General features: G+C 38.6%; 2 protein-coding genes across 2 annotated transcripts in view; both read left to right on the top strand.

The window, feature by feature from the left end:
* The window catches only part of LOC134670897 (hemicentin-2-like), a 28,656-nt gene extending 21,155 nt beyond the window's left edge, over positions 1 to 7,501 (top strand). Inside the window, exons 17-23 of the mRNA XM_063528716.1 lie at positions 2,358 to 2,482; positions 3,223 to 3,360; positions 4,022 to 4,159; positions 4,493 to 4,602; positions 5,023 to 5,250; positions 6,101 to 6,247; positions 7,403 to 7,501. Coding sequence (XP_063384786.1) covers positions 2,358 to 2,482; positions 3,223 to 3,360; positions 4,022 to 4,159; positions 4,493 to 4,602; positions 5,023 to 5,250; positions 6,101 to 6,247 — 886 coding nt within the window. The 3' untranslated portion in view covers positions 7,403 to 7,501. The remainder of the gene's footprint in view (positions 1 to 2,357; positions 2,483 to 3,222; positions 3,361 to 4,021; positions 4,160 to 4,492; positions 4,603 to 5,022; positions 5,251 to 6,100; positions 6,248 to 7,402) is intronic.
* An 8,324-nt stretch (positions 7,502 to 15,825) lies between these two features.
* LOC134670899 (hemicentin-1-like) overlaps positions 15,826 to 25,333 on the top strand; it is a 28,173-nt gene continuing 18,665 nt past the window's right edge. The window contains exons 1-11 of the mRNA XM_063528718.1: positions 15,826 to 16,054; positions 16,912 to 17,138; positions 17,245 to 17,370; positions 18,978 to 19,067; positions 20,402 to 20,530; positions 20,849 to 21,014; positions 21,615 to 21,793; positions 22,255 to 22,330; positions 22,538 to 22,610; positions 23,069 to 23,259; positions 23,734 to 23,880. Coding sequence (XP_063384788.1) covers positions 15,829 to 16,054; positions 16,912 to 17,138; positions 17,245 to 17,370; positions 18,978 to 19,067; positions 20,402 to 20,530; positions 20,849 to 21,014; positions 21,615 to 21,793; positions 22,255 to 22,330; positions 22,538 to 22,610; positions 23,069 to 23,259; positions 23,734 to 23,880 — 1,630 coding nt within the window. The 5' untranslated portion in view covers positions 15,826 to 15,828. The remainder of the gene's footprint in view (positions 16,055 to 16,911; positions 17,139 to 17,244; positions 17,371 to 18,977; positions 19,068 to 20,401; positions 20,531 to 20,848; positions 21,015 to 21,614; positions 21,794 to 22,254; positions 22,331 to 22,537; positions 22,611 to 23,068; positions 23,260 to 23,733; positions 23,881 to 25,333) is intronic.

The raw sequence follows: 25,333 nt of genomic DNA, 5'->3' as shown, positions 1-25,333 counted from the left end.
AATGACCGCAGCGCGAGTAGTTGGACTTTCTTTTATCTTGCGGACCGTCGTTTATCTTACAAAATGATCGAGTACGAGTATCTACGTAGGTATGCTTACTTTGCTAGATTTTATGATGACGAATAAAATACTTTCATCCAGACATAATTCATCATACAGACACAATTTTATGCACTTTAATTTTAATGCACTTGCAACGATTTGAGTGGGGCCTAGTGTTATTTGACCGATGTTTTCTGTAAGGTGGAGGTAAGTACGTACTTCCCCGGTTGGGCTCTGCTCGGATAGATCTGGAATGACATCCGCTGTGCTGTGCCCTACCACACAAAGCGAGATGACATTCACAGTGCCCATACCTCTCTTTTAAAACGTAGTTTAAGAATACACCCGGGTCCAAAATTGGGTCCGAGAAATAACTATTATAAATGAAATTATTCTAATAAAATAGCGCTCTTATTTTTGCTGATAATATTAAAACACTATTTATGAGAGAAATTGTACTACTTAGGAAGAGGCAAAATATTTATTTTCACGATAATTTTCATGCTATAACTCACCAACCTGCACATAACATTCATTTGGATTTGATTTGGTTTGATTTTGTTTGATATTTTACATATAATATTTGCTTCAGGTTGGTGTGGTGAAAAATTCTGTGTTTCATTCGGCGGCAAATTTTGTTTAACCTTCGTTCTTTGAAACCCTTACAACGCTCAAGATTCGATTTTTCGAACCACTCACTACGCTCGTGGTTCAATTTTGAAATCCTTCGCTTGATCAATATTAGCACGAGCGGTTAAACAACAACTTTGCCCCCTTGTAAAACAAATAACTATTATGCTGAGAGCTTACATTTAGAAATCATAACAGCTATGTATATTTGTCATACTAATATAGGTTATGCAAGTATGACTTGGTGACAAACCAACGAAGCCCCGCCTCGCGGGGCTTCTATTTTCTGCTCTGAGGGATAAAAGGTAACTAACGAACCTAACCTAACCCAACCTGAAATTGCGGTTGTACATGATCTTATTTGTTAAGCGAGCCGCCCTCCTCTTTAGACATGGGGATACCTGTGTGTATTTTTTTAACCTATACCAGAATTATGTCTGTGTACTGGAAACTGCGGACATTAAATATAATAAATATACAGAAAGCATTTTATTCGTCATCATAAAATCTAGCAAAGTAAGCATAGTTAACTACGTAGATACTCGTACTCGACCATTTTGTAAGATTAACGCCGCCGCCGCCTAGCGAGAGTCCAACTACCCGCGCTGCGGTCATTTAATAATTTTTCACCATCTTTTTGCAGTAGGATATTACTAAACATGTATATTTTTAGAAGCTGCATGAATTGCGCTTTATTATAGTAATTTTTGTATGATACTTTTGGCCACTATACAAAAGTTATTAGCTCTCAAAGCAAAAACCTCCATCCCAAATTTTTATCTTTTTACGTTTTTCTTGTAAAATTACTATGAAACTGAAAAAAACAAATATCAGCAATAAATTCCACGTCTTCGGTTTATACGAAAATGATACCAAACTTGCCCTAGTAGCCACCAAGACCAGAACAGATTTTTTTGAATGATGACGGGTGGCGGCCATCTTTGTACTCCGCCCTCCTCGACTAGACGCACGCTTCTTATCGCCACCGAGGCTAGAAATGCTTAGAATTACTCAGAGATCATATGTGATGAAGCTCATAGCTTAATAAAAAATTTTTGGGTCATATATGGCATCGATCCGTAACTGACTCCAGTAGTAGGGTCATTCGGGATTTAACGTTACTAAATGCCCTCGCTTTGCTAGCCTTTTGGTAGACTAAGGCCCAGTTGCACCAGCCACATTTAACAGGCTGATTAACGTCAATTCCCATACAAATTTTGGCGAACACTTTAACAATGACAGCCGGTTTGGTGCAACCGACCCTTAGCAATAGTGCGTTGCTGGCCGTTCCGACCTTCAGAGTGTTCAGAGTAATGTTTAGGTATTATTTCTTATGCTACCTTTAAAGATCATTTGTATGGTTAATTGTAATTAATAATAATAAACTTTTCTGTTATATAAACACTAACTACGCAGAACTAACATATTATATTTACACATTATCTTTTCCTCATAATCGAAGTTAAATTCAGAGCGTATTCGACCAATATCCATTTTATCGCTTCGAATAAATAGTTGGTGGCTAGGTAGCTAGACGTTATTAAATCTACTGCATACTGCTGCATACTGGGCATACTGAAAATTCTTGGACTGGCCACTTAGAAAAAATAAGTCTTCTCATATATCAGTATCCAGAAACTTTCAGTGTGGCCCACGAATTTATTTAACATTTATTTTATTCCTAGCCACAATACCGTCGAAGGAGACTTGCGTTTCGCGAGAATACACCACGGGCAGAGTGGCGAGTACACATGCGTTGCCGTAAACGCCGGCGGTTCCAAAAATATCACCTACACCGTGTCGGTCACAGGTAAATTTTCTTCAGAGTCCGTCTAAATGCTAACTCAGCACTTGGAAGTGACAAAAAGTGTCAATAAAAGGTCGTGCTCTGTCAATTGGGTTAATCAACTTTTGCTTGTCACTAGTTGCCATGGTTACGGTCTCCTGGGTCACTCATGAGATACTAGTTTTTTTCCTATTTAAATGAACCAAACTTGAATTTTTTGGTAGTTATAAGGTCTTTCCATAATCATCAGGGACATCTACTATGCACGTTTGTAGAACATGGTACAGCAGCTCTTCTAAGAAACTATGCTACTATTGTCTCCTGACTGATGGGACAGAATAACAACAAGAAATAGTTGATCGACCCTAATACCAAATAATTTTCTCCACGGATTTGGTACCTATATGTACACATGCACTAAACTGTACACTATCATAGTCTAATAAAACATGGTCTTCTCTTCCCAGAGTGACACAAGCCTACGTCACAATAACATGGCCGCTATATATAGCGCTATCGCATATTATCATATAGCGCTGTCGCATGATGACGTAGACTTGTGTCAGTCAGGTGACCTAGAAAAGACGGGAAGAGAGTACCAGGCGGAGTATATTATTATACCATGTACACTATTAACTGATATAGTGTCGTAGCCAAGATGACAAAACTGTTTATACACAGATGTAGTGCATAATTGTTTTCCATCGTATTTTCTCGGAAACGTTGGCAGTAAGTTCACTCCTTTCCACCTTCCCTGATTTCAGCTCGTCCCTCAATCCTGTTCAGGATGCGACAATATGACGGCGTGAAGGGTGACATGTACCTGCGGGTCCCCTGCGATGCCACCGGCAATCCCAAACCTGAGGTCCTGTGGACCTTTGGAGGGAAGAACCTTTCTTCAGGTACAATTTGTTTAAGGGCTATTTCCAATTTCTTGCTCTATTTAGAACATTTTTTTCACAAGCTTTTGTTTAAGTAACTTGCAATGTTTGTTTGTATGTTCAGATCAAGTCTTGCAAGCCACATTAGACTCATTTCCACTTCAATTGAGCTGAAACTTCGCATACTTACATGTGTAAGTTGGGTGACAGAGCAATATTATGGTACCATCGAGCTGATCTGACGATGGACACAAGAGGTGGCCATATGAACTCTGTGCAACAACAACGCAACCTACTTGTGTTAACTTGTTTCTTAGAATTGTCTCGATGAGTATTAGTCGCCTGTTGAAAGAAAATATTGAAAATATTCAATGTTATTCTTACCAGTGGAGAGACACTCCCGACTTCCGGGCAAACTCGGCTCTGTTCGGCTCAGCATTGCTCCGAGCAATTATTAGGATTGACACATCTTGACGTCCCTTTACGTGCACGACCACTGATAAGACTTGAATTTTGACAACCCTAAATAGCCGAAAAGGATAGTACCATACATTGAAAATGGATAGCATGATTCGTTCCTGAATCGCTGTCAAACTTCGGTGTTGTAGGAACTGTCCTTTCTGTATGGTAGTGCTATTATTTATTCTGTGTTCTTTCGTACTAAGATTTTCTTTGCTTACAGACTCTCCATGGTACCTGATCGGAAAGGATGGCAGTCTCATCATCAAGAAAGTGGACGACTCGGCAGCAGGGACGTACACGTGCACAGCTATCAACAAATTTGGATCTACTTCCGAACAGTTTCAAGTTGTTGTTAATGGTATGAAGCTATAGTCTGACCAGGAATATATGATCACGCGCCATGTTGCGGAATTTCACTGGAACGAATTTTTTCATACTATACTGAACAGTCTGTCTGGTCATCTGGGCTGTCTGTCCGGTCTGTCGTGAACTGATCTGATTTTGTCCTCTGGTTGTCATGTCTAATTTTGAATTTAAATGACCGTACCGTAGTTCCAAATGTGTATGTCAGTCAGCCAGTCAGTCAGTCGGTCTATGTCAGGTCGCCACGGAGCTCGAAAGCCGCGACATATACTGGAGTTTCATTCCTTTGTAAAAAAATATACACGTTTATAATTTTTGGTTTTTCCAGATTATCCTGTAGATCGTTTTTTGTCAATCATGATAGAAGAAGGTAAAACGGAAAATATTGCGTGCAGTGTTCCACACAGGCCGAAGATTGACAGAGTCAATTGGTTCAAGGTACCTATATGTTCTTCTATCTTTTTAAGTATTGTAGTAGTTCCAATAATATATACTGAAACAATTAAGATTAGAGCTCTGTATTCATGTATAGAGAAAAACCCGTTTATAACATGTTTAAGCTTATTTTTGTGGCCCTATAGTTTATTTAGCATTAGAAATAAGGTAAACAATCTTGATGTGTCTTTTTATTGAAAAACACGTTTTAAAAATAAGTCATGGCAAATATGTAACAATTATGAATCTAATACGATGATTTATATTCTTCTTTTTTCATAATTAATAGTTACTGATTTTTAAAAAGCGTTTTTCAATTAAAAGACATGTCCAGATCGGTTACCTTCTTTCTAATGCTAAAAACACATAGTGAAAGAAGATGCTAATTGAGAAGGTTGTTCATTTGTTATTATTTTCTTTCAGGACGGCCGCAACATAACTTCTGGCGAACTCAAGAACGTGACCCAAGCGGACGCGGGCACGTACACCTGTCGCGTGAGTGGCCCGGACCGGCCGCCCCAGACCGGATCCACCAGGGTAGAGGTCGGGTTCAAGCCTCGGTTCAACTACGAGGGAGACAACAATATACCGTACGAGTATGGACGCCGAGCGACCATGGATTGTTCTGCTAGTGGAGTTCCACAGCCTATTGTAAGTGTTACATTACATCATTGTTTTAAGAAGTTTGATGTATCAAGGAGTAAGTGGGATTGACCAGCCGCCTCAGACCGGCTCCACCAGGGTAGAGGTCGGGTTCAAGCCTCGGTTCAATTATGAGGGAGACAACAATATACCATACGAGTATGGACGCCGAGCGACCATGGATTGTTCTGCTAGTGGAGTTCCACAGCCTATTGTAAGTGTTACATTACATCGTTGTTTTAAGAAGTTTGATGTATCAAGGAGTAAGTGGGATTGACCAGCCGCCTCAGACCGGCTCCACCAGGGTCGAGGTCGGGTTCAAGCCTCGCTTCAACTATGAGGGAGACAACAATATACCGTACAAGTATGGACGCCGAGCGACCACGGATTGTTCTGCTAGTGGAGTTCCACAGCGTATTGTAAGTGTTACATTACATCATTGTTTTAAGAAGTTGTGAAAATTGTGAAAGAGGATATGAGAAAGAAAGGAGTGAATGCTGAGGTGACGAAAGATAGAGGGGAATGAAAGAGAAAAACATGTGCCGATCCCACATAACATGAGATAAGAGCAGGAAGAAGATTGTTTTTAGAAGTTACAAGACGTATCGATGGGCACTGGCTGTGGATGGACCGGCCGCCTAATAAGATAGGTGTAAAACCAACGAAGAACTGTAGGCTGACAAAATCTTCTTTCCGATGTATTTTTTTCGATAAGATAAGATTTATTTCTTGTCAAAGATGTGTCTACTGTTTACAATCTTAAACAAAACAAAGTACAAAAGTTGGTACATAGTTGTATTAGTGTGGTCAATTCTGTCATTCTAAAATGTTCTTAATCTAAAACTAAACATGTTCACAGGTGACCTGGCTCCACGACGGCAGAGCGCTCCCATTCACAGAGTTCAAGTACGAGTTCGTAATGAATAACGACGGCCAAAGAGGGCGCTACACGTGCGCCGTCACCAACCAGTATGGTTACGTGCAGCAAGACTTCATCATTGCTTAGGTGTGGTAACATGTCGCAACTTCGACATATGCTTGCCCGATGTTTCATTTGCCGAATTTTCATTTGATCGGACGATATCGCCACCCATTCTACATTCGTCACAACCGTCGGTGGCTTTCAATGTAGAATGCGTGACGAAAGCAGAATAGGACTAATTTAAGAACTTGACGAAAATCTAATGGGACGACCCAAGACGATACCGATCGGACGCGTACTTTACTAAAATCGTCAAATTGTCCAAACTTGAAAAATCCTGTAGAAGCCATTGGGATAGGTTAGGTTAGATTGGTGACCCTTCTAAAAATTCAATGGTTTTTAGAAAAAACCGGGCAAGTGCGAGTCGGACTCGCGCACGAAGGGTTCCGTACCATAATGCAAAAAAAACAAAAAAAAGCAAAAAAAAAAACGGTCACCCATCCAAGTACTGACCACTCCCGACGTTGCTTAACTTTGGTCAAAAATCACGTTTGTTGTATGGGAGCCCCATTTAAATCTTTGTTTTATTCTGTTTTTAGTATTTGTTGTTATAGCGTTTTTTCATTCAAATTTTCACAGATAATGTATTTCTGTTCAACAGAAATACATCATCTGTGAAAATTTCAACTATCTAGCTATCACGGTTCGTGAGATACAGCCTGGTGACAGACGGACGGACGGACGGACGGACGGACAGCGAAGTCTTAGTAATAGGGTCCCGTTTTACCCTTTGGGTACGGAACCCTAAAAACGCGTTCGGCCAAATGAAACAATCCCTCTACTTTAGCTTAGAGGTGTTGACACGTACATCTACATTCTACAACTCGAGTTCTGGAGGGCAGTTTTTTACAAGCTTTTATTTACTTTCACCTGACCGTTGTCTGTAATCAAATCTTGCAAGTTAAATTTGATCCACTTCCCGGTTTCCGATTAAACTGAAATTTTGCATACATACGTAAGTCGGGTGACAATGCAATATTATGGTGTCATCGAGCTGATCTGATGAAGGAGACCAGAGGTGGCCATAGGAACTATGTGATAAAAACAACCTAATTATGTTTGGGGTTTTTAGAATTGTCTCGATGAGCATTAGTTGCCTGTGGAAAGAAAAGTACAGTTAGCGATAAAAGCTTGTACCAAAAATGAAATTTTTGCCAAAAACTTTTTTTTTCTTTTCAGATGCAGGTTCCCGGGTACGATGGTTGCACTGCACTGATTACAAAACAGATGCGCTTATCTTGTAATCTAGTACCGCCTTTATCAAATGGCTCAACAATTAAAGTACCAATACTTAGGTGATTTACAGTTGTTAAAGTAAGTCTGTTATAGTTTTACTTAACTGTACGCTTGAAAAGTTATTAATAAAATGTTTAAACACCGTGTTTGGTGTAGTTTTTCAATTACCTAATGAATTTGAAATACATCCCGACGTTTCGAATCATTTACAGCAATTCGTGATCATAGACTAGGAATCCTCTAGACCGAGTTTAGAGCAATTATTTCATGCAACCGATAATGCCAAAAATGCGGGGGTGCGCGGGACGAGTTGAGTGAAGTCCCGTGCCGTGATTGGTCCGTTCAAAAACACGGACGTCACACAAAGACACTTTCCACTCGAACATCGAGTAAAATTACCGTATGCGTGGCAGAGGGGGTAGCGCGACTATGCTCAGTCTGGAGGATGTTTTGTCTGTGTTCGTGATCAACGTTGCAATTTTGATAGAGGTAACAAATATTTTAATGACACTTCCAAAGTAGCCCAATAGTGCAATCTGTCAAAGCAGCAGCTTGTGGCGAGCTGTTGGGGAGTAATAACGCACCCGAGGGCTCCCGAGGACTTCTGTCACCCGTACAGCAGCCCTACTATATCTATAAGATTATTGCAGCTTTGAAAAATTCAAATAGTACGGGTTACGATGGAATAGCCACAAAAGTTGTTAAAAAAGCTGCATTTTCAATTGCCTCACCTTTGAGTTACGTTGTGAATTTGTGTATCGAAGAAGGGACATTTCCAGAAAAGTTAAAAGTGGCCGTCGTTAGACCACTTTTCAAAAAAGGACTTAAAGAAACGATATCCAATTATAGGCCGGTGGCATTATTACCCGTTTTTTCAAAAATAATTGAAAAAGTAGTTTACAATAGTTTATACAATTACTTTGAAAAGAATGGTTTATTTGCCCCGGAACAAAAAGGTTTTAGACGAAATAAATCGATTAATATGGCCATATATGATCTTTTGCAAGCCGTCATGATGCAAGTAGATAAAAGAATACCTGTCTGTGCTCTATATATGGATATGTCCAAAGCCTTTGACTTCGTCGATCATCACATACTTTTGTCAAAACTATACCAATACGGAGTGCGAGGTAATGTTCATAACCTTCTTAAATCATATTTAATTGGACGCAAACAATGTACCCAAATCGATCGGATATGTGTGAAGACCAAAACGGAAGTTACTTATTCATCTGGCTATAGAGAATTAAGCTACGGCGTACCACAGGGTAGTGTTTTAGGCCCGCTTCTCTTCCTGACGTATATTAACGATTTGCCTAGAGCTATAAATTACCCAATGGTATTGTTTGCCGATGACAGCACTATTATATGTACAGAAACTGACATAAATCTACTTCAGACCAATATAAATCAGACATTGCATATTATAATTGAATGGCTTCACAAAAACAATCTTCATGTTAATCTTGAGAAAACGAAAATTATGAACTTTAAATTACGGACCAAAAATACACATGATTTAACTATTACTTATCAAAACCAAAGAATTAATGAAACTGACTCTACAAAATTTTTAGGATTAAGCTTAGACAATAGTTTGACATGGAAAAATCAAATTGACAATATATGTAGGAAACTGAATCAATTTAGCTATGCATTGTATAATTTAAGGAAGGTTGTAGATCAAACAGCAGTGCTGACTGCTTACCATGCACATGTAACGGCTACTTTAAGATACGGTGTAATGTTTTGGGGAAATGCCACTGATCGTGAAATGGTGTTTTTGAGTCAAAAGAAATGTTTAAGATCAGTATGCGGTATTCGAACCTTGGAATCATGCAAAGAATTTTTTATTAAACTTAAAATATTGACTTTACCATGTTTGTATGTGTATGAAATTTCAATGTATGTCAAATGTAATATGAACCAGTTCACCACATTCAATAGTTTGCGGCAACAGGGGAAAATTAATTATAAGTCATCCAGAACCGCTTTTGTATCAAAAAGTATATTTGGTATGGCACCACGGATATTCAATAAATTGCGAATTAATATTCTAAGACTGGAAAGCGTTAGTGAATTTAAAATTGCATTATATAACTTTTTAGCATCTAAGGCCTACTACACCATTCAGGAATATCTTAATGACGACATATATTCATAGTTATAGGATTACCTAGTTAGTAAGTACTAAAATATTAATTTAATTTAAATATGATGCATGCGACACACATGACATCACACAATATTTGCATGTCTCTATGACCAAACATGTAGCTCTATTGTATTAGTATTTAAGACCTATTGTAAATACCATGTTTAAGCAAATAAAACTCTGAATCTGAATCTGAATCTAAAACTATGGATGGCTTTATCCACGTGACAAAGTATCCACCACTTCAAACTAAAATATTACTTTGCTAATCCGCGAAAAGATAACGTGCTAGTCAATCAGTGCTAACCCGTTATACTTACTTGCGTATTTTTACATGCAATTAATATTCCCACCCTCCCACCGCAAAAATATATACGCAAATAAATATAACAAACCACCACCAAAAGAATAATACTCGACACGTGTTTCGCCTCTCTACGAGGCATCCTCAGGAGTTGTTGACGGTCTGACACCCGGCAACGGAATCCCCGTCCGTCTGTCGTTTCCGTTGGGAGGGTGGGAATATTAATTGCATGTAAAAATACGCAAGTAAGTATAACGGGTTAGCACTGTCAATAAGTATAGCACGTTATCTTTTCGCGGATTAGCAAAGTAATATTTTAGTTTGAATTAATATGGATTTCCGCAAAGTAACGCCTGATTCTATTCACTATCCTTCACTTTTTAACGGAGCGCGTATGAAAGTGACGGATACCGTTTTATCACGCTGTCACGTAGACAAGAACGACCATCATATCCGTACAGGACTCTCTGTCTCTGGCTTGCCTTGGCCGGCCGAGAGTAGAGTCGCGAGAGTTGCGGTCTCGAGGGTAGATGTGGAAACGTAAGTGGCGAGTTGGCGTAAGTGGTGAGTGGTGGAGTGGTGTGTTTGACGTCCAGTGGAGGGTGAAAGAGGGGGAGGCTAAGAAACTGCACTAAATAGCCATATTAGACGAAAAAACCGGACAAATGCGCGTCGGACTCGCCCACCGAGGGTTCCGTACCTTTTTTGTATTTATTGTTATGGCGGCAACAGAAATATATCATCGGTGAAAATTTCAACTGTCTAAGCTCTAAGCTATCACGGTTCATGAGATACAGCCTGTTGACCGACAGACAGAAGGACATTGGAGTCTTAGTAATAGGGTCCCCTTTTTACCTTTTGGGTTCGGAACCCTAAAAGATTGCATCTACTGTAAAAAACATAATACATTAATATACCTATATCACTATTTATAGCTTGGTAACTACTCTGGGTTTTTACCTTATTGGTTAAAACTTAACCACATATGTGCTAAATACGGGATCCAATCTAGTAAACAGGAAACCATATACAAAATATATTCCCTAACATTTAGTATCTAAATTAAATGTTGACGCAATATCACCAGGAATAGCCTGGAAAATACAAAGATAGGTACTTACTTACTTCGAATGATGCACAGACAAAACATCCTCCAGACTTACCATAGCCGCGCTACCCCCTCTGCCACGCATACGGTAATTTTACTCCATATTCGAGTCGAAAACTTGTATTTGCGTGACGTCCGTGTCTTTCTATATTTATATATATATTTATATTTATTTATTTATTTGCTAGAATCATGGTTACACAGATGTTAGATAGAAATATAAGTCCAGCACAATTCTGCCGACTTACGGCGTGCAAATTTTACTATACATACTTAATTACTAACATGCATTTACTCCAACGGACCAATCACGGCACGGGACTTTGCTCGCCTCGTCCCGCGCACCCCCCCCCCCCCCATTTTTGGCATCATCGGTTGCATGAAATAATTGCTCTAAACTTGGTCTAGAGGATTCCTAGTCTATGACATAATGTCACAATTGTTATTGAATTTAACAAATAATCAAATATACACGGTAGCAAAAAAATTACTGCATTCCCGTAATGTTGCCAGGGAGGTTTTGGGATTATAGCTACTGAGCAACTTTTACGGGGACCAACCCCGAAATCGCGAAAACAAATTTACCCTCCCATAGAAAATGGACCAGCCAAAATACCTATACCGGGTGTGGCCTGTAACATGAGCAAATAATTAAAACATAGATTGTACTCCTCAAACGGTGACACTTTTGTTCAACAACTTTTAAAAATTATGAAGTATTTAGACTCCCTATTTTTCATACAAAATAAATATTATCATCAATGGACGCCATCGCCACGCCATTATCATTGTGATTGACGTTGCTTGTCACGCCTTAAACATAACAAAATTCGCAATACATTGCGTCTTAGAATAAACTTTAAAGTGTATTAAAAATCAAACCACAAGTAATTTTTAAAAGTCGCTGAACAAATGTTGGTCAATATGAGGAGTACAGCCTACGATTAAATTTTTTGCTCATATTACAGGCAACACCCGGTATGAAATAACAATTTTTTTTTTCGCGATTTCGGGGCTAAACCTCGTTCTTAATTTCCGTCCATTTCCCGTTCCGTTTTCATTAGCCACCCTATATAATAAATATGCAATTAAATATGATCTGGCTTATTGCCAATAAGTTAAATTGGAAAACCTGTTTCCCTATTTAACAAAAAATCTCGAAGGGGATGATCACATACTCATTTTCGAGCTCAGACAGTTATTCTAAATTCTGATCGAGACATTTTTGGTCAAATTACCTATTAGTGCCATGCCTTATGGGAAACGATCGCAGAGATAGTTCAGAGCCGGAAACCGCTACCAACTTTTGGTATGTTGTTGGGCATGGCATTGGGTCTCCAAAACTGCCGGGAGACGGCGGCGCCGGCCATCTACTTCAGCGGAATGATGTCATCAAAATGACTCCCGCTTCGTTGCGAATATTGCATACTGCACCCAAACTATGCATAGCACATACACATGTGGGGTATTAAATGAAAGCCAATTAAATAAACTATATTTTATTCATACAAAGTGTATCAAAATATGCAACAGTTTAAGAGAAATTTACAAAATAATAAAAATTACGTAAAAAAATATTCGATTTTTTGGGTTTTACAACCAAACCAAAAGTCGGACGATAAAGCAATGTACTACAACATTAAAGATGACGTCTCAAGCCATACACTGATATCAATAAAATCAAAATTGGACCAAATATGTGGAAATTATGCATCAAAATGTAGATATTTGCCCATACAAATGCATAAAAGTTAAAAAAATCCAAATTGGTCATTTTCAGGATAATCCGCATAAGCTTCTAGTATGTTATTAGCAATATGACCTGGATTCTAAAACTGCCGGGAGACCATCTCTGTTGTTCCTCAGTTACAAATAATGACGTCATACAAATAATCACCGCCGAATTTCGTAAAATGTCAATTATAGCTATACCACGAGTCTCACATACACGTGAGTTACATGTAATGAAAGGTTATTGAATGTATTATGATTCACCTAAACATTATTTGTAAAAAAAATGTACGGTTTAAGAGCTAGAAACAAATAAATACCACGTTTTATGGAAAAAGTAGATGTATATCAATTTTATAGCTAAACTAAAATCGTCAATAAAACGTTGCATATAACATTTAAAAAACCAGTTATTCAACTATATATCACAATTTAATTTTACATTTCCGACAAAAACTGTGGAAGTGGTGGAAAAAAAACTAAAGCGCCCTAACAATTCTACCTTAATGCGCTCATATTATGCAAAGAATAGTTCTATTTATCAAGTATTAAATGAATGAACATTACATAAAATACATGAAAACGACATTTTCGAATGGAACCATAATTAAAAAAATAATAATTTACTTGATAAGTAAGCAAAATACTGTTTCTTTAAGTACATACCTAATCTCCTCCTTTCAAAGTCGGTTAAGATGTAGCTTTTGTGACCTGGGCTACAAAGACAAATAAATTGACACCTAATTTATCAAAATCAGTTCAGTAGTTTCATGCAAACGGTACCTACACATGCACTCATAGATAGCAAATTCTGCCGTAGTCGGACAAAAAATTAAAATTCAATAATTAGACCTTTACTATTATGGCCTGGCGTGGCTTGGCATCTAACGTTGAAAACCTCAGGCCGTAGATGTTAGCAGGCCTAGCGGGCGTCGCCTCGATGAGTTAGCAAGATGCCTTATGGAGGCTTCGAATGACCAGAGGGGTGACCTGTATTTCGGTGGATCAGAGGGAAAATTCTGCCAGCCTTCTCAGTTCAGCCTTGAAACCCTTGCACCACTCAAGATTCCACATTTATAAGAATACCCAACTGGCGCGAAGTGGCGCAGAATAGGGCAGAGTGACGCTCTTTTGTGTCAGAGGCCAAGATCCTCTTTGCTTTGGGTCACTGAGCCAGTGATGTATGTATGTATAAGGCTAATCGAGGCTTAAATATATAATTATGTATCGCATTAATTGAACTGATATGGCATTTACCTCGATAAGGCATTTTGTATTAGGCATGTACCTACTTACTGGCATGTAACTTTACATTTCTCTAATAATGTAGCGTTAGGCCATGACAATAAGAGTCTATTTCATATTAATATTTACTGCGACTACAGCAGGAACTGCTGTCTACGTATGTAATTATGTATTTTTTACATGAAACAACTGATCTGATTTTGATAAATGAGGTGTCAATTTATTTGTCTTTGTAGCCCAGGTCACAAAAACCACATTTTAACCGACTTTGAAACGAGGAGAATATGTACTTAAAGAAACAGTATTTTGCTTACTTATCAAGTAAATTATTTTTTTTTTTAATTATGGTTCCATTCGAAAATGTCGTTTTCATGTATTTCATGTAATGTTCTTTCATTTAATACTCGATAATTAGAACTAATCTTTGCATAATATGAGCGCATTAAGGTAGAATTGTTGGCGCGCTTTAGTTTTTTTTCCACAACTTCCACAGTTTTTATCGAAAATGTAAAATTTAAACTGTGATGTATAGTTGAATAACTGGTTTTTTAAATGTTATATGCAACGTTTTATTGACGATTTTAGTTTAGCTATAAATTGATATACATCTACTTTTTCCATAAAACGTGGTATTTATTTGTTTCTAGCTCTTAAACCGTACATTTTTTTTACAAATAATGTTTAGGTGAATCATAATACATTCAATAACCTTTCATTACATGTAACTCACGTGTATGTGAGACTCGTGGTATAGCGATAATTGACATTTTACGAAATTCGGCAGTGATTATTTGTATGACGTCATTATTTGTAACTGAGGAACAACAGAGATGGTCTCCCGGCAGTTTTAGAATCCAGGTCATATTGCTAATAACATACTAGAAGCTTATGCGGATTATCCTGAAAATGACCAATTTGGATTTTTTTAACTTTTATGCATTTGTATGGGCAAATATCTACATTTTGATGCATAATTTCCACATATTTGGTCCAATTTTGATTTTATTGATATCAGTGTATGGCTTGAGACGTCATCTTTAATGTTGTAGTACATTGCTTTATCGTCCGACTTTTGGTTTGGTTGTAAAACCCAAAAAATCGAATATTTTTTTACGTAATTTTTATTATTTTGTAAATTTCTCTTAAACTGTTGCATATTTTGATACACTTTGTATGAATAAAATATAGTTTATTTAATTGGCTTTCATTTAATACCCCACACGTGTATGTGCTATGCATAGTTTGGGTGCAGTATGCAATATTCGCAACGAAGCGGGAGTCATTTTGATGACGTCATTCCGCTGAAGTAGATGGCCGGCGCCGCCGTCTCCCGGCAGTTTTGGAGACCCAATGCCATGCCCAACAACATACTAAAAGTTGGTAGCGGTTTCCGGCTCTGAACTATATTCCCATAAGGCATATGACTATATTATTTATGGTTCAGGTCGAAGATACATTAACCTAGTTTCACGTTTTTGGGATCTACTTATTAAAAAAATATTTATTATATCTAGAGTCGCTTGACCTATTCGTGATTCATGCGCCCCGTGGATTCTCCGCGTATTCTTATCATCGCCATGTTTGCTTATAGTATAGTCGACGTCATTATTTTTCCATAATAAAAATTAAAAATATATGGGGGCGATAAATCGATCTAGCTAGGTCTTATCTCTGAGAAAACGCGCATTTTTGAGTTCTTATATTTTCCTAGCAAAGCTCGGTCTCCCAGATATCGTAACTTAATTATGGAAAATCAATGACGTCATCGCCCCGTATATATAAGCGCAGTATCTCTGCGTGGGCGCACTCCCGACCGCGCAGCAGCGATGGCGGTCAGACTTCTCCCGTTAGTGTTCCTAATAGCCCAAGTGTCTTGCGGTCAGAACAGTCTGACCTTCGTCATAGATAACTCGCCGTCTATGGGCGACGAAATCTCGCAAGTAAAAGATGCCGCCAAATCTATTGTTGATATTGTTTTGAGGGAAAAGTCGAGTCAGATTGAAGATATAGTGCTGGTGACATTCAGAAATCATGGCGACCCAAAACTTCCATGTAAGTTTTTTTATTGTATTATTTATTAAAATTATTAATGTATCTTATATTAGTAGGTAGTTTTTTGTGAAAGTAATAAAATGTTACATCAAATTAATTTTATGTACCTAACTCATGATTTCAAAATACATAAATATTACTTACTTAGGGCCCCCCACATCTAGCGTCTTTCGAGCGTCGGCGTCTGTCGGCGTCTGGTCAGCGCTATGGAAAATGACGTCGCTGCGCAGTTGCGTCGACGTTGCGTCGACGTCGGCCATAGAATTGTAGACGCCGACGCTCGAAAGACGCCAGATGTGGGGGGGCCCTTAATGTACCTTTATCATGTTCTGAATTCAAAATTATGTTTTTATTTAACCACGAGTTGACAAAATGACAGAAGGTAAAGTAAAAATGATCGAGAAAAAGATATTAATGTAGGTATTAACGAAATTTTCCTTAAAGTGACCTAAAATGTAAATTTTACAGATAATAGTATATTAATGTCATTAATCAGTTTTTTTTTAATATTACAATATATAATATGCATTATTTTTAATTTCTACTAACCCTGGTAATCTTATACAATCAAGGAACTTGATTTCTGTACCATTTGGTACCTTATCACAGTAACAAATGTAACAATGAATATGGAAGCAAGAAATCTAATATTACAGTTCGTTTTTATTAAGCATTCAAAAATGTTTTTCAATAAAAAGAAAAGTCAAGATTGTTTACCTTTTTTACTAAAATGCTAAAAAACGAACTGCAGAAAGCTATTGTCACCGCGACAAGGTATGAAATGGTACTGAATTGATATCGCTTGACCGTACGTGTATATTTTCAAATATTTCTATGTAGGCATTTTCTTTTTATAGCCGCTATACTTAGGAAAAAGACCCGCGATGCGAGAGAACTAAAGCAGGCATTAGACTCAATTACTTTAGACTCTGCGTACTGCTTAGAGGTCGCCCTGTCGGGTATCAAGAAGGGCTTGGAAGAGAGTCGCCAAGGCTCTTACTTGTATGTATTTACTGACACCACATCAGAGGACCACAATAAGTTTGAAGAGATCAAGACTATGTGTCAAGAGAAACAAATTCAGGTAAGGCTAAACCCTACAACATATTTGTATTTTATTCTGTAAATTTTCAAGGCTTTGATTTCACAAAGAACAGCAAAAAACAATTTACATTAATTTATTCTTTCAGGTCGTTATAATCATCACTGATATCACCTGCGGTCGAGAGTCTGATGAAGGATACAAGGTTTACCACAAGATAGCAACGGCGTGTAGCGGACAAGTCTTTAGAGTCGATAAAGGCGAAGTCAACCAGGTATTTATTGGACCCATGGACCCACTTACTAATAGCCCCCGTTGAGCCTATTCTGGCATAATTTCTTCTTCTTTTCGTGTCAAGGTTTTTTTTTTATACGATGGATACCCAGTAGGCAGCTGTGTTGACAGCCCTGGCTGTCGCATCGCTCAGATCCAGCTCCGAGCAGTGATGCGGCCATGCAGGGCACGCCAGTAGAACTGACAGAATTGTAACTAAGAAACCCATCACTGAACGAGACAATTTATATTTATGCTTGGTTCTGTTTCGTAAAATGTGTAAAGTCGGGAGTGCTTAGTGATAAATAAATAAATAAATAAATAAATAAATAAATAAATAAATAAATAAATATTATAGGACATGTTTGTTTACACAAATTGACTAAGCCCCACGGTAAGCTCAAGAAGGCTTGTGTTGTGGGTACACAGACAACGATATATATAATATATAAATACTTAAATACATAGAAAACAACCATGACTCAGGGACAAAATATCTGTATCATCATACAAATAAATGCCCTTACCAGGATTCGAACCCGGGGCCATCGGCTTCATAGGCAGGGTCACTACCCACTAGGCCAGACCGGTCGTCAGTGATCAGATAAACCTTATTCTTGTTCAACATCATGGTCCCAAATAGTTCGTGTAATATAACACACGGCGCTGCGTCGCCAGTTCTCTTCTTTTGGACTTGGCTTATATCGGCTTGAATAGCTTGTGATGTTACGGATCGCAAACTTGAATATAGCGGAAGCAGTTATAAAGTTGACCCAAAAATATTTTATTAAGCTATGAGCTTCATCACATATGTTCCTTGAGTAATTCTAAGCATTTCAAGCCTGGGAGGCAATAAGAAATGTGCGTCTACTCGGATTTGTAATGGATTCATACTTTCAACCCCTTTTTAACCCTGTTAGGGGATGAATTTTACAAAACGCTGAAATTACTTTTCCTGTCTTTTAATAATATCCCCAAATACATAGATTCAAGTCCCGCGTTCGAAATTTTTTTTGATATCCATACAAACTTTCGACCCGTTTTTCACCACCTTAGGGGATGAATTTTCAAAAACGCTGAAATTAGTTTTCTTGTATTTTAACAATATATCTTTTTACTAAGTTTCAAATTCCTATCTTAAAATAAAACTTGAACCCCATACAAACTTTCATCTCCTTTTTAACCCCCTTAGGGGTTGAATTTCTCAAAATTGCTTCTTATCTCTTATACAATTTATAAATGTAATTTAGAGTGCATCAATTTTCTATCTTTTGTAGTTTCCGCTCTGCGTTGATGAATCAGTCAGTCAGTCAGGACACTTGCATTGTACCCCACCCTCCCCGACTAGACGCACGCTTCTTTTTGCCTCCCAGGCTAGAAATGCTTAGAATTACTCAAATTATATCAGATGTGATGAAGCTCATAGCTTAATAAAAAAAAATTGGGTCATGTATGGCAGCGATACATAACTGATTCCAGTAATAATCCACTTAGTAGTTTAATACCTAATCTACCTAGTTTATTATTTAAATTTACGTTTTTTTATCCACTTGGTAGTTTACCTAATGTACCTAGTTTATTATTTAAATTTAAGTTTTTTTATTTAAGGTGATCGAGGATGTAAAGGAAACCATTAAGGGCGACAGGACTGTGGTGGCGGTCGCGACTGTCCCTGCAAATACATGGAAAGATGTACCTGTAAGTGAAATTATATATGTTGGGGGCCGATCGTAATGTTCCTGTGTAATGTTTTGACGATAGTCACATTAAACCAATATATAGGTAGGATAGGTTCGTTAGGTTGCTTCAGATGCCCGAAGGGCAAACTGCCCAGAAATGGGAGCCCCGCACGCGGGGCTCCGTCGACTCAGGGAACGAGTCAAAGATCACGTTTCACGATATGCCTAGGAATTTCACGGTATGCCTGATCTTACGATCGGCCGCCGACATATACAATTCTGAGGCAATAATTTTAATGATATCTAAGATTCTGAACGGGATGAATCCAAAAAAGTCAAGATATACAAATTATGTGTTCAACTTTTTCTGTTTTTCGTTAAAGTAATTGGTAATAAAATACCATTCGTATTACATACAATTAACTGTTGATCCCCCGTTTTGTAGAAATCAACGATGATGCCATAATGACTGTGTATCTCTACCGCAATAACTATATTACGCATTATTTAATTTATCCTTCCTGGAGTTTAAATTATTTATGTTTGGAAATACATATTAAACTACCAATCTTCCTTTTTTTTTTTCTTTTTTATGGATATATGATGAATTTATTGCAGATTAAAAACTAATACTTTACAATATCATTAAAACTAACTATAAATTAAAAATTTAAAAACTAAACTAAAATTAAAATATTTCTTCCTATTTAGTTATTTACCTACTAAATATATTAAATTTTATCATCTGAAAATATGTCCCTCCTACTAATCCTGTAATTTGGGTATTTCTACTTATTTGTATCGGAAAACCACAATTTTTTTTAATTATAGTCGCACCGATAAATCTGCAGCGGATTTGATAGCCCGGATAGCCCACGCAGTGTAAATGTTATTTATACGTCATGATTTCATAGAAATTTAACGTTTAAAATGACACTTTACTGCGTGGGCTATCAAAATCGCTGCAGACTTTTTACGGTCTAACTCTAGAATGAATTGAAGGATGGTATTATTATGAAAGTTTAAGCGGATAAAAAAAGGTACCATTATTTCTATTTAGAAATCTGGATCTAGACCTATTTAGAAAATTGTATTGTCCTTGGAAATGTATTCTCATCAAACTAAAATCTGATGACTGGACAGGGCTCTCTGTGTAGTATTTTTTTGTTAAAAATATTTCTCCTCGTAAATACACATTCATTGACTGAAGCGTAGCGAAGGTCTACGTTTTGACTAATGCATTTTGCTTTCGTATGTCCGGATGTCCCAACAGGTCGCAATTCTCAACCGATTCTCGTGAAATTTTGTGAGCAGATTCTATGATTAAATTGAATTTTTATACCATTATTTCAGTTCACAATCGACGAGCAGACGGAGTACGCTGTGGTGTCAGCTTCTGGGACGGATGTGGTTCTACAGATTTATGACCCGAACTCCCGCGTGAAAACCGGCACGCAAATTACGTGGACGAAGAATGTGAAGGTAATACAAATAGAATTTATTCGTAACACAAACATAATAGAGGTAGAAAATTATGCATCCAAAAAAACATTGGAAGAAAAAAGTATCACGATAATGCTGGCGACTTCCAGCGCTGATCTCCCGATGAGACCGTCAGGCGATAAAATCTTAACAGGTAATAAAAATAACCAACAAGAGAGAAACAACATAGAATAGATAGAACTCGCACGTTGACTAAAGTCAAGACTAGGTTTTCATGCCATTTGATATTTTAAGTATGGAGTTTATAGGGATATTAGGTATAATCTTAATCAAAATCTTTCTTCTTTTACATTTTAGGTCACCAAACTTACAAATTTAGTTCCCGGCACCTACAAAGCGAAGGTGAGAGGCAACTCCCAAGTCAGCATAATGGTGTTCGGACGTACCGACTTCAATTTCCAACATGGCTTCTCCACTACAGTGCAAACTAACATGATGGCTACTGACACACAACCCACTACAGGTAGAAACCAGCGTTCCTATTTTATTTATAATTTTCATTAAATTATCAAACATTTGCATTCAAAATGGCGAAGAACTCTGATAAAGCACGTATTTTTCACATTTATTTGTTTTTATGAGGGTTAAGAAAGTTATGCCCTAAAATCTCCGTCAGGTGAAGGAGAACTGATCTGAACTGATGCATTCGGACTGAATTATCAGGAAGTAGGATCACCTTTCTCCCAACAATCATCTAAATTAAGCTTAGTTTCTTCCAGGAGCCTTGTGGATAAGGCTAGATTTAGCGAACTATCGACCAAACTTTCATTAGCTCGATCTCATCTACAATCTCACACCCTTCATCAGGCTGTACCGCTTCAAATGATCTCAGTGAAACGGAAACACAGAATGTATTCCATTGAAATATTTCTACATCGCGGAACACTCCTATAGGCGTGTGTTACGTGTATGATGGATAAATTTATCGTCGTTTATTAACACCGCGCGATTAAAGGTGCGGGCACTGCATGTTATATCACGCTATCACGTAGACAACAACGACCATCATATCCGTACTGGAGTTCTCCAGTGAACCCTGACTCTAATTTGTATTTTTCAACAGCCGTCGCAACGCTCCTAATGGTGTCCGTGCAAGACGAGAAGCACTCCGCTCTCATCCGCGAGGTGGAGCTCCTGGACATGAGCGACCATGTCGTCAGGACGCTGCCGCTGACAAACGTACAAGGAGACATATACAAGACCGACATGTTCCTGTCACCAGAACATACGTTTAAGATCGTTGTACGTATCTTATCATTATGCTCGAGAGTCTCCCAATCTGGCTTGATCTTGATCCCAATGAAAATCGTCATGGAAACAAAACGAATTGATTTTCTACTCCTTACTTCATACCTCAACCGCTCTTGACACAGCGTTGCAACAATCATCCGTCAGGGATTCAGTGGCCATTGATGATGATGACTTCATTAATAGTAGCCTACGCCTACACATCATCATCTTCATATCGCTGTCCCGGTTTTTATCTATGGTTCCGAGGACAGCCATCTATCTGACCTCCAGCCCGGAGGGGAAACTAGGCCTTATTGGGATTAATCCGCTTTCCTCACGATCAGAAAATAATGTATCGTACATAAGTACCAAAAAACTCATTGGTAGGATCCGGGGTTGAACCGGCGAGCTCCGAATTGAAGTAACCAATAAAATAGCAAATAAAGTTACTAATTGAGTGTGTAATTTCTCAGGTAGTTGGAACATCGAAAAACGGTGGGAGCACGGTGAAACGCATTGCTAAAACACCGGTCACGCCAATACAATCAGGTAAATGCCAGGTGATGTGGTGAAAGAGCAGTTTTTAAATTTTCAAAGCAAAACTCCCTACTGAAATCACTCGTAATTTCTGTAAGTTCCTAAATAAATTTACATGAAATTTTACATTAAATGTCCCTCTTACTACGTTTACGACAGCTAGGATTAAACCAAAAAGTACTACTTCCTCCGCTTGAAAACGAATGTGTTAATTTGCAGTGGCCCCAGCAATATCCAAAACACCGTCAGTTCTGCACGTTAAAGAAGGCGCATCGGTCGACATAAACTGCAGGTAGAGTACTTGAGTATTTTAACTTCTATACTACCAAACTGTGTAAAGTTCGTCCAATATGCCTGTCAGAAACTTCAGCTCTGTCATACGCGCGTTTTCTACCGAATAAAATCATGTTCTGTGATTGTAGAAGGAACTCCAAATTACCTATACTTGGTCATTCATCATCATATCAGCCGTTTATCGTCCACTGCTGAGCATAGGCCTCTCTTCGCATACGCCACTTATCCCGGTCCTGAGCCAATCTCATCCAGAAGTGACCCACAATCTTCAGAATGTCGAGCCAACAGACGCCAGGCACTTCTTTCGTCTGAAAGCAGCCACCATTCCGTTAACATTTTGGCCCACCTGCCGTCACTCTGCCTAGCAACATGTCCCGTCCAGCTCCATTTAAGTTTGGTGATGACGTATCCGAAATCTTGCACCTTATTAAAAATATTAAATCATTTTACTTGCAGAATTACCGCAGGCAAACCTAGGCCCCAAATATCGTGGTACGTGAAAAAACAAGGCGCGAGCACGTTCACTTCGCTACCAAACACGGACGAAGTTTACCACTTGGCCTCAGCTCAGACCAACGATCAGTACAAGTGCGTTGCGAGGAATGTCAAAGCTACGGACGAATATACTGTAACTCTTGACTTGCAAAGTGAGTATTAGGTTATAATTTTTTTTTATGTTCAGATGCATTGTTCCAATCTTCCAATGTATTCCCGATTAACATTTTCGGGGCAAAATTCTCACTAGTGATGAATTGTGTACATCATGAGATATGGAAATACACCACCCTGCCTGTCTACTTAACGCATTCACTAGACTGATATTGCAACATTCATCATCATCATCATCTCAGCCATAAGACGTCCACTGCTGAACATAGGCCTCCGCCTTCGTGGGGTAAATGCCATAATCGCCACGCTTGGCAGGCGGGTTGGCGATCGGAGTCGAGTACACCGAATTTGAGGGACGCTGCTGCCCGTCCACCGGTGGTCTGGTCTTGGACGTGGTTTAAGGACATACCCGGGTCCTGGACGTAGTTTAAGGACATACCCGGGTCCAACATTAACATTGCAACATAAACGCCAACCAATTCTTATCTCATTCCATATTGTTTGTGTCCCAGGCCCACCGCGGATAGTGTTCACCCCGCCCAACACCGCCGAGTACTCTGGCGTGGAAGGCGACGTAGCCATGAGACTGCCTTGTGCCGCTCTAGGGTTCCCCACTCCCACCATCCAATGGGAGGTCGACGGCAAAGTTGTTGGCAGAGGTATTATCATGCCGCGATCAGAAAGGGATTAGAAATAACAGATTTCCATACACTTACGTCAAAATCAATATGGATTGACAGCTATCTCAATCCCTTTCTAATCGCGATTCAGTAATACGTATATAGCCTCTATGCGCCCAGATTTCAAAACTTGCCAGGAAAATTGTAATTGTCAAAACAAAGAATGGAACGGGAGACCTTTTTATAGGTCTCTGGGCGGCTAGAAGATAAAAATATGGTACTAATGTGAAGATGAGCGGCATATATATTAATTACCTACTGGGAAGACCGTCTTAGGGCAATAACTGTCATATTTGTCTAGGTAGGTATTTGTCGCTCAGATACAGTCAGAAGTGCCGCACTCTTAATATAGACGCAGTTTAAACCATCATCTTATTGATGTGACAGGTTACTATGATGACAGTCAGAATGAAAGAGCTCAATCATTCTACTCTACCCGACCCTACCTATAACTAGTGGCTCTGTGAGCTGTAGACCTCGCGAGCTGAGCTTAAAACTGAGTAAATGTATGGCTTCGTTGTTTAGAAGAATTTAGAGAATCTAATTTGACAATTAAAACCTTAACTATCGAACCTGCTTACAAAATTCGGGAATTGGTTTAGAAATGCGACCAGTAGAGTAGAACAGATGGACATACGAAACAATTTTTGGCTAACAGGCCAATTCAAACGTACACTGATATCAGAATGACGTCTAACTGATGTCATTTAGTTATCGTGCATTTCGCTGGTTCTTGTCCGTACATGTATTGGCGCAAGCGAGACGCACGATGACTACTAAATAACATGATAAAAATATTACATTCCGATGTCAGTGTACGGTCGGTGCCCCAACTTAAGTATCCACGTCGCCATACTAATTGTATAGAAAAGTGGATAGAGTTAGACCAAGAAAAGTCTGCAGAGATTTTGACAGCACACGCAGTGCCAATGTTATTTGTGCCAGTGTCAAAATCTCTGCAGACTTTTCTTGGTCTAACTCTACTTATGTTAGGGAACCAACATTACCTTTTAATTAGCCTGTAAACTGCAACTGAGAAGCTTCGTGCGCGTTTGGTTTGCCAGTCTTTTCAGTCTTTGTTCCTCCTCGAGTCGCAATAGAAGGAGTTTCATGCTTTTAATTTTAGCGAGACGATCCAAATTAAAAGGCTCTAGGATAATGTTAGTTAGACTTTGAGCCCGGGAAAGCGCAACGTACGAGCAACCTACAGCTAGTTCCCTGAGCCCAAGGTCGACCACTACCCTAGGCAATGTTAACCCCTGCGATTTATGGATGGTGACCGCCCATGCTAACGTAAGTGGAAATTGACTCCTGGAACATGTAAGTTAAACGTACCTACAAGAACGGTAGATGGTAGAACTTGCTTTGGCAATGTACATGTTTCCGATTTAGGCCACAAGATGGCAGACCCTCCAACGCGCACGGTCCCTAT

This window comes from Cydia fagiglandana, chromosome 14 (genome assembly GCF_963556715.1).
Source record: "Cydia fagiglandana chromosome 14, ilCydFagi1.1, whole genome shotgun sequence".
Classification (NCBI taxonomy): domain Eukaryota; kingdom Metazoa; phylum Arthropoda; class Insecta; order Lepidoptera; family Tortricidae; genus Cydia; species Cydia fagiglandana.
The sequence above is the reverse complement of the archived record's forward strand: the minus strand, read 5'-3'. Positions and strand labels throughout refer to the sequence as shown.